General features: G+C 36.9%; 1 protein-coding gene across 1 annotated transcript; it reads left to right on the plus strand.

The window, feature by feature from the left end:
• The first annotated feature begins 5,076 nt into the window (after positions 1-5,076).
• On the plus strand, positions 5,077-10,364 carry LOC121237834 (kinesin-like protein KIN-14Q). Its single transcript, XM_041134727.1, has 17 exons — positions 5,077-5,095; positions 5,199-5,337; positions 5,432-5,494; positions 5,743-6,078; positions 6,169-6,236; positions 6,330-6,540; positions 6,626-6,702; positions 6,815-6,914; positions 7,000-7,098; positions 7,223-7,399; positions 7,512-7,797; positions 8,124-8,285; positions 8,389-8,604; positions 8,713-8,750; positions 8,899-9,062; positions 9,180-9,305; positions 9,378-10,364. The coding sequence occupies exons 2-17, from the start codon at positions 5,250-5,252 to the stop codon at positions 10,215-10,217; spliced, it is 3,051 nt and encodes a 1,016-aa protein (XP_040990661.1). The 5' UTR covers positions 5,077-5,095; positions 5,199-5,249; the 3' UTR covers positions 10,218-10,364.
• Positions 10,365-13,066: the final 2,702 nt, after the last annotated feature.

A 13,066-nucleotide genomic window follows, 5' to 3' on the forward strand; every position in this document is an offset into this window, starting at 1 on the left:
TATTTTAATGTTTATAAAATTCCTCCAAAAATCTTACATCATTAAATCCTAGAAGTATGACCTACTCTTTCGCGGACCAATTTCTCATAAATCTATAATCCCTTTAGTCCATATCTTTAAGTCCAGTGTCAAATTTAAGTGGAACTCATAACAATGTTCATTCTTGTCCGTATGTAACCAATACCGACAGATAGAGAATTAAAGAGAGAGAGAGAGAGTGTGGGAGAAAAAGATTACGGGGAAGACTTGAAGGCAATTGGGCTTAAATGATATTTTATTTAAAAATTTTAAAAGTTTGAACATATTTTTTAAAAAGTTATAATAATATTCCATTAGAATGACATTCTTTTTCACTTGACATAGAGGACTACACGAAAAGTTACTAAAAGTCAGCCATCACCACTTGCTTAAGCTAGCCTACCTACCTGCTAGTGTAATAGCGTCTAGTGTATATGATTTGAACCAATTAAATGAAGAAAAATTATAAAAGCAATTGAGAAAGGCTGAAAGATAGAGAGCCCACGATCAATTAAACATTGGCTGGCACCTGTTTATTGTCTGCTACTGCTAGTATACGATTGATATTGAATAAACTAATAAACTATTAAGAGAAGAATAGAGAGAAAAATTATAATCTTAGAGCTTTTATATTATACAAAAAAAAAAAATTTAAAGAATTATTTTAAAAAAAAGCTCCATTCGATTATGTATAATGAATTGTAAAATATATTTAGCTACAGTATCCCACTACATGTAGTAGATACTGTTCATCCTGTAAAAATTTTTTATTGTTGATATTTTATTTACTCCCTCATTTTTATTTACTTTAATTTTTATTATATAAGCAAATTCTTTTTATTGTTTATCATTTAAAACACATATATTTCATTTTCTTCAAAACAATATCGTGGAATTGTTTTTAAACCAATTTTTTCATATTTGATTATATTTTTAATTTTTATTTGGCTTATATATTTTTGTTTTACGTGTATAGTACTGAATTATTTTACATTGTATATAAAAATAAATTGTAAATATAAAAAAAATATATAGATATTGTAAATTTATTGGTAGAAATAAAATATTTAAAAAGAATAAAAAAAAGAATATTTAAATGATATAGAGAAAAAATAGATAAACTGATGGATAACATATTGTAAAAGTCAGTATGTAAAATAGAAAAATTGAATTTTAGTGATATATTTTAAAGGATAAGATAAAGAATCTATTGTGAGTGCTCTTAGAGAGGCCAAGAGAAAGAGAAAAAGAATTGTTGTGCGATAGAGAAGTGCAGGGACGTGTGTCGGCGTTGGAGATTTGCTTGATGCTAGACGTGGGCATGCATGACACTAAGGAATAAGGGCAAGATATATATAGAGAAATTTGGGGGGATGGACGAGGAAGAGTTCAAGTCAGAATCTGAGATTGATCGATGGATGAGATTAGAGTTTGAATTAAAGATATGTTTTACAATTAAGTAGTTGATTAAGAATGACTGAAACTGTATAAGTAACTATAATCAATAACGATTTTAAATTAAAATAAAATTATAATAGCCGCTCTATAAATTCTAAAATGAGTCTAACTCGTTTAATAAATAATAAATAAGATTTAATTTAATTTTTATGTAGAATTAAAATTCCTAATCAACTTCAATAATTTATCACTAATGGTCTTATCAAATATGACTCGTTAAGTATAATTTAGACTCAATAAAATTTTTCAATTCCAAACTTAGAATTCGGGGTGGGCAGTGGGGCCCCGCACCCCGCACTTCGTTGACCCACCCCGTTCGCCCCGCCCCCATCCATGAGGGGCAGGGGTTTCGGCCCGCTCAAGCGGGGTGCGGGGGGCCCTGCCCGCACCCCAGGACAGATGCGGAGGCGGGGGACGGAGGGGGCGAAGCCCCGCTCCGCTTTTCCCCCGCCCCGCTTTTCATACATATATATATATATATATATAAATATATATAAACCCATAAGTAAAGTGAAGCGGCGCCTTTTTGACAAAACGGTGCCGTTTCACTTTTAGACTTTAGGCAAGCCTCAACTAAAAGTGGAACGACGTTGTTTCACTTTTAGTTAAGTTTCCCCCCCTTCCCACGTCTTTCTCCTTCAGACCTTCTCGAACTCTCCTCTCTCACTCTCCAGTCTCCTCTCTCACTCTCTCTCTGTCTCGATCTCTCTGAGTCTCTCACGCTCTCTCATTCGAACTATTCTCTCTCTCTGTCTCGCACGATTGCACGAGCAGCACCACCGGGTTTCCACTTTCCAGTCACTCCACCATCGGTCTGTCGTTTACTCATGCGAACTTAAAATTATTTTTCACTTCGAATTCACCTCCACTCAAAGGTAAAATCCGAAACCCTAGATTTTTTTTTTTTGAATTGGAGATTGGAGAAAGGTTAGGTTGAATTAGAGATGGAGGATTGGAATAATTGTGAATTTGTCTGCTGTGGAGAAATTTGTGCATGTGTTTAATTCGTGTGTTTGTTTGTTTGTTTTTGTTTTTATTTTTTTTTTGTAGATTCGTGCCTTTGGCCCAGTAGGGTGCGAGGGGCGGGCGGAGGACCCCCTCCACTCACACCCCGTTATCCGGGACGGGGTCCCCCTCCCCCACACTCCGAGGGAGGGGAGCTGATTAAAAAATGGCCCCCTGCCCATGCGGGGGCGGGGTGGGGGCTACCCCACCCCATAGGGGGCGGGTAGCACCCCTACTTAGAATTATTGGACCAGGTCATTACAGGCATATTGAAAGAAATAATCACATTGACACTCCTTTATTTGGAAGGCCAGAAATGATCCTGCTGCACCACCTAGTGAAGAGATGCCATCTGAGCAACAATCCGAATCTTGCCTTACATGACCAGATTCTTGTTTATTGTAAATCTGTTATAATCTTCTTATTTTCTAAACAATCCCTGTGATTACGTCCCATATACATGTACAGACACATGATGCATTTATAAATAAGATCACTATCTCACTCTCACGTTAAGCTGAGTTTCCACAACTTGTCTTCATTTTCTTCTGTTTGTCCAATTGTAAGATTCAACTTAATATATTATACATTCATGAAAATCGTGTAGTATTTTTCAATACCAATGGTAAGAAATCCCAGATTTACAAATCAAATATGAAGTGAAATTAACAAACTCTAAACATAAAAGTTTAAATGAATCAAGAACAAAATTCAAATTGCAGGGAAAATCATATCCTAAGTTTGGAAAAAAAAATTTAAATCCATTGTTCTTATTATCACAATGATTTCATTCTCAATTCTTTTACAATAAGACAGCAGTAGTCTCGCTTATCGAAAAAGAATCCTCATTTATTTTTAGTAGGGGTGGCAATATGTGACACGACTCGTTAACTCAATACGAATACGACACGATAAAAGCGGGTTAGGATTTAGCCTTAATGGGTTCGGGTCATAACGGGTTGACCCGTTATTAACCCGTTAAGCTATCGTGTGTTAACAGGTCAACCCGTTTTGACCCGAACCCGTTAAGGCTAAATCCTAACCCGCTTTTATCGTGTCGTGTTCGTGTTGGGTTAACGGGTCGTGTCACATATTGCCACCCCTACTAAAAATAAATGAGGATTCTTTTTCGATAAGCGAGACTACTGCTGTCTTATTGTAAAAGAATTGAGAATGAAATCATTGTGATAATAAGAACAATGGATTTAAATTTTTTTTTCCAAACTTAGGATATGATTTTCTTAGAGTTGACCCGTTAAGACACGATAGCTTAACGGGTTAATAACGGGTCAACCCGTTATGACCCGTTAAGAAAGTTAAAGTTACAATTATACCCTTATACCTAAAAAATAAAATTTTTGAGATTTTAATTTCGATATTTTTATTGTTTGAATTATAATTTTAAACTTGTAGTTAGTTTTATATTTTTTATAGATATTGTGATTTTAACATTTATATAAAATTATACTAAACTTAACTAGATCAATGGGTTAATTTTGGATTTGTTCAATCCATTTATATAAATGGGTCAAAACGAGTTGACACGACACGACCCGTTATGTTAATGGGTCGTGTTAGGGTTTGAGATCTTGATACGATAAGCTTAACGGGTTGGGTTAGGGTTGACCTATATAGTATAATATACATGTCTTGACATGATACGAACACGATCCGTTAACACAATTTGACACTCCTAATTTTTAGAGATGAGATGAGATGAGTTGAGATTAAAATTGAAAAGTTAAATAAAATATTATTAGAATATATTTTTTAATATTATTTTTATTTTGAGATTTGAAAAAGTAGAATTGTTTATTTTATTTTGTGTGAGAATTTAGAAAAGTTGTAATAATGAGATGAGAGATTTTCAAAGTTTTGGATTTTAATCTTGAAAGCAAACCATGAGTTAAATAGCCTAACATTTTCTAAATTCACTGAATGTGAGAAAAAATTTACATCACAACATTTTCTAAAATAATTTCTCATTTTAGTCTAATTCAGTAAATTAAGATGAGTAATGCTAGTGCAAGTTGTAGGTGTACGAGTTTCGTGCAAATCTTTTGTAAAAATATGGATTATGCTATAATTAAAATGTTTTTTATATAATAAATAATTCATAGAGTGTACAAGTATCATGCACTACTTTTTTAAAAAAAAGTAAGACCTACCATTAAAAAACAAATCCATGCGTCATACTTATAAACAATCAACTTATATTAATTGAAAAAATGCAAGGTCATCATGCCACCTTAGCATAAATATTAAAAAAAATAAAAACAATAAATTAGAAAAAATTTAAAAATAAAATAAAGCTACAAAATTTTAAAAAATAACTTAATTAAATAAAAAAAAGCATGAAATCTAAAAGGGAAAAAAGTAATTAAAAAACTAAAATTCATAAAATTAAGAACCAGTAAGTAATTTTTGCCAAAAAAACAACGCCTATGTAGCTCATTCAAAATTTGGTGCTTTTTGGATGGCCCGGTTATGAAATTTCAAAATTCAAACAGCCAACGGTCATCTATGTCCCAAGTAACGCAGATGCACTTGAATCAAATTCTGCGTAAGCTCTAATCGACGACGAAATCTACGGAAACCCAAAGGATTGATTATTGTAAACAAAACTTTCTTTACCCCCGCTTAATTTGATATCTCTCTCTCTCTCTCCCTCCTCAGAGATTCGAAAGCTTACTGTTTTCTCTTTTTCTCTTTCCCAGCTCCTTTTTAGCACTCGTTCAAAAACAGTCTTACCTTATTTGAATTTGTCAATGGAAGATAATCAATGGCAAGACCCACTTCTCCTCACAGACGTTTCTTGCCAACAACACAGCTCTAACTCTCACTCCTACTCTCAATGTAAGTTCTCCATCCGCGAACCCTACTCCTACCTCCAAACCTTTCCCGCACCTCCTCTTATTTCTTGATCCATATCTCTTTTGTTTCTTGACAGACAACTGGCCACCATTTCCCAGCGCACACACTTCGAAAATGTCAGATCCCGACATATGTCACGGTAATGTGGCCAAGATCATTTTACCTATTTATTTGCTTTCTTTACAGACCCTTCTTGAGAATTGTTTTAATGGTGTTCGTAATAACGATTATTTGTTCTACTCGGTAAAAGATAAAGCTTGTATGCCATTTGTTGGGGGACATCCAATTAACCAAGAGACAAGAATGCCGTTGATGGTGGATAATTTACAAGAAAAGCTGTATGGTTTTCATTAATGGTTTCGTGTTTAATTCTGCATTTATTTTCAGGTCGTTCCTTGTTGGGATTTTCCCTTACATCTCCTGATTTGGTTATCTGCGCTGGATCCCCCGATATTCCCAACATAAGCTATGAAGATTCTCCTCAGCTCTTGGAAAATAAATGTCATCCTATCATAGGGTCTTCTGTAGAGCTATCTCTAGAGAATGGCATCGATGGGTCTGAAATTGAAGATACCCAAAGGACCCCAGCTGTAAATTCCTCTTCGACATTGTGCCAAACAGTTAAAGACATCTCTCCTCAGACCTCCTTCGAGCTTCATCCCCTGCCCACGACTGAAGACATGTCAGCTAAAGACAGTCTTCCGGTTCTAAGCGTTAAAGCTGGTAAGTTTTAATTGTTCTTCCAGGGCTATGTTACAAATTTTGTTTTACAAGCTTTTCCCTTGTTGAATCCTGATGAATTGAAGTTGTCAGATTCCGGAGAAGTTGATTTGCTGAAAGGCATGGCAATGTCTCAAGTGGCAGAACATGAAGCACCAAAAGTACATTTCTTTTGAAAAACAAAACTGAGCAGGTTTAGTTTTTAAGAACTAAAGTTAGGATAATTCAACTCTAATTGAAGATTTCCATTGTAGGATAATGGTAGCTTCAATGTGGAAGGTGATTATCAAACTCTCCGAAGAGAATTTGAGTCTCAGAAAATTGAACTAGCAGAGACGAGGAGAATGTTGGAGCAACTTGAGAGGGAGAACCAACTTAAGACTAGAGAATGCCAAGAAGCTTGGAATTCTTTAAAGGAGCTCCAAAATGAGCTCATGCGCAAGTCAATGCATGTTGGATCTTTGGGTGTGGAAATCTATTTTTGTTGTTGCTGTTGTTGTTCTTTACTGTTCAAACATGTGCAACTGTATTAGTGATTGCCTGTTTGCAGCTTTTGCCATCGAGGGACAAGTGAAAGAGAAGAGCAATTGGTTTTCTTCATTGAGAGACTTGACAAGAAAACTTAAGGTACCAAAACCATAACCGATGCTTCCGATAAGAGAGAAAATGTTAATAGAACTATGTCGCTTTGAGCATCTGGCAGTATTATTTCACTTTCTTAATAAGTTTCATGTAACAGATCATGAAAATGGAACACATAAAGCTAGCAGAGGAGGCAAGGACCTATAAGAATTGCCTTACAGATATGGATGAAATGAGGACTGCCATTCACTCTGCAAGTAAGTTCGCATGCTCATACATTCCTAATTTCCAATTATATTACCTTTTTACTTTCACTATATTAACTTTTTTCTCTCGCATTAGTCAACCAGCAAGTTGATTTACACAAGGGCCTTAAGATTAAATTTGTTGAAGGGGCCAAGGAACGAAAAGAACTTTACAACAAGGTGTTAGAGTTGAAAGGTACATTTAATTTCGAAGTATTATGCTAGGAAACAGAAGAGGGCTTATTGACATCAAGTATGCTTACTTTTTTTTGATAAGTAACATCAAGTATGCTAGTAACATCAAGTATGCTTACTTGCAGGAAACATAAGGGTCTTCTGCAGGTGTAGGCCTCTGAACAAGGAAGAAATTGCAGCAGGAACTTCAATGGCCATTGATTTTGAATATGCTAAAGATGGTGAACTCACTGTAAGATCAAATGGCGCCCCTAGAAAGACCTTCAAGTTTGATGCTGTATTTGGCCCCCAAGCAACCCAAAGTAACTACAAGTCAATAGTTTAAGCAAAATGTTGTTTCTATGGATTGATTAATGGCACACAAATGCTTTATATTTGACAACGCATTTCTTGCATTTTTATTTGTATGTCTAGCCGACATTTTTCAAGACACGGCTGCATTTGCAACCTCAGTTCTAGATGGCTACAATGTCTGCATATTCGCTTTTGGGCAGACTGGAACAGGAAAAACTTTTACAATGGAGGGTACAGAAGAAGCTCGAGGCGTAAATTTTAGGACTCTCGAGGAACTTTTTCACATAATTACAGAGAGACAGAAACTATTTCGTTATGATGTATCTGTAAGTGTCTTGGAAGTCTATAATGAGCAAATACGAGATTTGCTAGTCTCAGGAGCTCAGCCTGGAGCAGCTTCAAAAAGGCAAGTGGAAAGATGCTTGGTTGTTTGCCATTTAGTGTTTACTTTTCCATACAAAGCTGGTGTAGAAATTGTTGAATTTCCCTTTAAAAAATTATTGAAAAAGTTCTGCTTGAAGTTTTGGTAATCAGAAGATTAAAGAAAACTCTCTTTCCCTTGAAATGACAATTAATTTTCCATTCATTTCCATCTTAAACCACTGCTTGACTGATTCACCAATGTTTTGGCATGTTAGCCATGCCATTGCCATTGCCATTTTCAGTACAACAAAGGGAGGAAAGGCTTGAGATTTCAAACCAGCGGTATAAATGTTTTGGTTGTTTTTGTAGGCTTGAGATAAGGCAAGTGGGAGAGGGAATAAATCATGTCCCGGGACTGGTTGAAGCACATGTTAACAACATGACTGAGGTCTGGGAAGTTTTACAGACTGGCAGTAATGCAAGGGCAGTTGGCTCAACTAATGCCAATGAGCACAGCAGCCGATCCCACTGGTCTGTTTATCTCATCTTTAATAAACTCATCTTAATAAATATCTGAAAAGGATGTTGTAAGGATTTTGCTGAGGGGATAGACTTCGGTTGTTTCATAATACAGCATACACTGTGTGATGGTGAAGGGGGAGAATTTGTTGAATGGGGAATGTACAAAAAGCAAGTTATGGTTGGTGGACCTGGCAGGAAGTGAGAGAGTTGCCAAGACAGAAGTGCAAGGTGAACGACTCAAGGAAACCCAAAATATTAATAGATCCCTTTCTGCACTTGGTGATGTTATATCCGCTCTTGCGACAAAAAGTCCACACATTCCTTTCAGGTTATAAACATAAGGATTAGCCTTTGCGTTTGTTAACTTCCAAATGTCTACATAGAGAAGCCTAGATGTGTACTTTTGGTGCTAATTTTTTTTTCTGTCAATCCGTAGGAACTCCAAGCTCACACACTTGCTTCAAGACTCTCTAGGTACTTCTTTTCTCCATGTTCCCTTGGAAGTAATATTAGATTTGCTCCTTCTATTGTGCTCTATATTATTGGCAATAATGTATGCATGGGTTTATATAGATGCAGAATAGAAAATGAAGCACCTGATCAATGAATTTATATTTGTCAGGAGGAGATTCAAAGACCCTAATGTTTGTACAGATCAGTCCTAACGAAAATGATTTGGGTGAGACCCTTTGCTCACTGAACTTTGCGAGTAGAGTGAGAGGAATAGAACTTGGTCCAGCAAAGAGGCAACTAGACACCAGCGAACTTCTGAAATACAAATACATGGTATATAAGTCCTCAAATTAGCAACTTCTTTATTTCATCTTATCTATATCTAGTTACAGTGTTTGAATGTTGATTCTGTTTGCCTACTGCATGTCAAATGTATGTGTAACTTCTTAGGTAGAGAGAACCAAGCAAGATGCGAAGAGTAAAGATGTGCACATCAAGAAGATGGAGGAAACAATTCATGTATTGGACTTGAAGATAAAAGAAAGAGATCTTAAATCCAAAAACCTACAAGACAAGGTATTGTGTTAAGACCCATTTTGTCCCTTGCTTTCACATGTTCTAGTAATAAATGGTTGTTCTATATCGAAGGTTAAAGAATTGGAATCGCAACTGCTGATTGAAAGGAAGCTGGCACGCCAACATGTAGACACAAAAATAGCTGAGCAGCAACAACAAATGAAACATCAGGAAGAAGAGCAAAATACAGCGCCAATGAGGCTGCCACTTGCGAATCGACCATTAGGAAGTCACAAGAACCTAAATGAAACAATTAGTAGTACAATGAGCAAAGACCAAGTAAATCTCACACGACCACTTTCGGAGAACAACGTCTCGAAATCCCATATGCCTCTTCATCCGACAGATGGCTTTATCAAATACATGGATCCTGCAGAGAAGGAAAACAACCCTGAGAAGTCTGAACAGCCCCTACTACCAAAAAGGACCGGAAGAGTCTCTATTTGCACAATGGAAAGAAGGATTCCAGCACCTCCTGCTCCAAGACGCAGCTCATTAATCCCACTCCCAGCTGCACCAAGCTTAGCCACACTTCCATTATCATTGCTGCCATTCCCACCATATCAAGCTGATAAGAAAGAAGACACAAACGCGTGTGAAGCTAACTGCTTGCCTGAGCAGACACCTTGTGACAGTCCCAAAAGAACGAAGATTGGAGGTAATAAGAAGCTAAGCAGCATATTGAGACGAAGCGTCCAAAGGAAAATTCACATCAGAAAAGGTGGTGTAAATGTTGGGACGGAGAAGGTTAGGATCTCCATAGGAAGTCGGGGAAGGATGATGGCACATAGAGCGTTGCTGGGCAATAATAATACGAGAGCTGGAACTAATAAGGAGTCGCAGCAGAAGCAGATTCGAAAGGAAAAGGAGAGGGGATGGAATATTGGAACTGTTGGGAGAACTGTTGTTTAAAAGCCCATGATGTCTTTTGATTCCTAACTGTAAATTTTTCTTGAAGAGAGACAGAATTGTGTGGATTTTATTTTTTTTAGGATGAAGCGAATCATCTCTCTGGATTCTCTGTATTCTTTTACTCTTAAATGGCTTTGTTAACGTACATATTGAAGAAGTTCAGATGGTACATATGCAAGAAAGAAAAAATTAAAGAAGATATATAACTATAATTTTTTATGAATACCATTTCATTTAAACTAAAAATAGATATAGAAAAGAGTAAAGCTAAGTATAAGTTTCAAATATACAAATCTTGTATAAGTCTTTTGTAAAAATGTGGACCCCAATTTAAAAAAATGAAATTTTCAAACTTTTTCATAGTGGAGTACACTTTTTTATAAAAGGCTTATACAGAATTTGTGCATTTGAGACTTGTATATATCATTTCTTTATAGAAAAGGGGTGGAGAGTCTCAATAAAACACTATATTACACAAAATATTGGACCGGATGCATGTTCCTCAATTGGTTGAGGAAATAACAAACAAAAGGTGGTTTTGGATACAATTAGAACACTAAGAGCATTAGCAATGGTGTAGGGAAAGACAAAGGCAAAATTTGACTAAAATTATTTGTTTTGCCTTTTACCTTTGCCATTCAAGATAGATTCCTACATTGGATTAGTCAAAATAATAATAAAATATTATTATTTTAATAATAATAATAATAATAATAATTTTTTCAAATTTGTTTTTCATGTTTTGCAATTAAAACCTACTACTAGGGCTGTGCAGAATAGGCCTTGGGCCCAATCCGTCTGTCAAAACCGACTTGGTCCACCTGAATAAGAACGGGTTCATCGGGTCAAGGTTTAGTAACGGGTTTTAAACAATCAACCCGTCGAACCCGTCAAAACCGAAGCTGTAACACCCCGTATTTTAGTGTATTTTTTTTAATTGAAAGATTATTTGTTATTAATTTAAAATTTATTCTCTTGTTTTAAAATTGTTGGATTTTTAGTTTTGTTATTTTTATGATTTTTAGTTTACGAAAATTATTTTTGAAGTGCTTTCTCTAAATTAATTATTTTTATGCGTTTAAATTTCTTCTCAAATTAAATTAACTTGTTGTGGGGTTTAATTATTTATTTTCATTTTAATCACTGCGTTCGAATTATTTTATTTTACTTGCTGTGTTAAAATCGTTTCCGTTGGATCATTTTTGTAACCCAAGATATGAGGATGGACCTCATTTCTTTCCCTACATTTTCTCTTTCCTCTTTTCTTTTTCTTTTTTTTTTTCTTTTTCTTTTTCTCCTCTCCTCTCCCGCGCGCCGCACTCCCTCCCTCTCTCTTCCCGTGCATCGCCCCTCTCCCCCAGCCCGCCGCCGTGAGCCGGCCTCACGGCGGCGGTGGCCGTCACCTCCCAGTCCGTTCGCCTCCCCTACCACCGGCGACCTCACCCCACCAACCTCACCTCCATTCGCGCCGCCGTTAACCACCAGCAGCCTTCAAAGCCGCGGCGTCACCTTCGCTCCAGCGCCGCCGTCGCGCCACCTCCGGCCACCATCTTCTCACCACTTCATCCTCGACCTCTTGCCAACCCATTGGACCCAACCCCACCTCCGATCTGTCACCGGTGAAGCCCCACCATCAACATTTTCGTTTTGGGTGTTTTTGCACTTCAACCGCCTCTTGCGCCGCCACCCACGGCCAACCACCACCACCACTAGCCTCACCGACATCCCTAAGCCCTACCCTATCAATCTCGGGTCTTCGTTTGCACCCGTTCAAAAATGGGTTTTTGAGACCCACGGCCACAGTGCTTTTGGCATTGTTTTGTTGCTGAGTTGCCACTTCTAGCACCTCCGTGATCTCTCAAAAATTATATTATAGCATTATGACGAGACAGATAGAGACCGTATCCAAGTCATAGATAATGCGCTGCAGGAGTCAGATAAGCGGGGTTCCTATGCTAGGCCTTACACGAATTATTTGAGACTGAGGTTGATTTTTTGAAAACTTTGCATATTTTTGTGGTGAAATGAGAACTTTGAAAAAAAAAAACCAATCTCGGTCATTTATTTGCATACTCATGAAATTTGTACGAACAAGAGAAAAATATGTTCTGACATGCATTGTGTAGACATGAGCTAAATTCTGTCATGTGGTTTCTGAAATCTGAAAAATGAGCGATATTGAGAATATGAAAAGTTGTGCATTTATTTAGAAAGATGTTTTGACTTTTGTGTTCAGTGTGGGTAAACTGTCTGATTCTATTTTGGTACTCTGTATTATTTTGATATAACATTTGAAAACCTTTGGCATGGTGTACTGGTTTTCGTATCTGACTCTGTCTCTGCTTTGCTCTGCTCTGCTCTGTTATGCTCTGCTTTGTTTGGGTTGGTACCAATTTCTCTGTCTCTGAGTGCACCCACTTTGAAAACAAAGTGGTTTTATTGTGGTCTTTCCTGTGTGCACACTCGGGGCTCCGAGAAGAATAAAGGAAAGATTTCACCTCTGTCTCTGCCTGGTTTGGCTACCGGGGTTAGCACAACCCTACCACGGGGGTGAAACATGGTCTCTGCTCTGTTTGATGCTCTGTTTTGATCTGATGATGATACTCAGTTTATGTTATGCCAAAGCACTATGAGTTTTTCTTGTCTTAAAACCATCGCTCTATTACTTTTGAAAATATGTTCTGTTCTGCATGATAACTCTGGAAAATATTTTGTTTTGCATGCGCTACGTTGTAAATGCTCATGTTTACACGCTAGCATATGATTTCTGCTTACTGAGTTGTTGATAACTCACCCCTTATCTTCATAATATTTTTCAGATGATGTGGAGAGTCCAACTGAGGACCTGG

This window comes from Juglans microcarpa x Juglans regia, chromosome 6S (genome assembly GCF_004785595.1).
Source record: "Juglans microcarpa x Juglans regia isolate MS1-56 chromosome 6S, Jm3101_v1.0, whole genome shotgun sequence".
Lineage (NCBI taxonomy): Eukaryota > Viridiplantae > Streptophyta > Magnoliopsida > Fagales > Juglandaceae > Juglans > Juglans microcarpa x Juglans regia.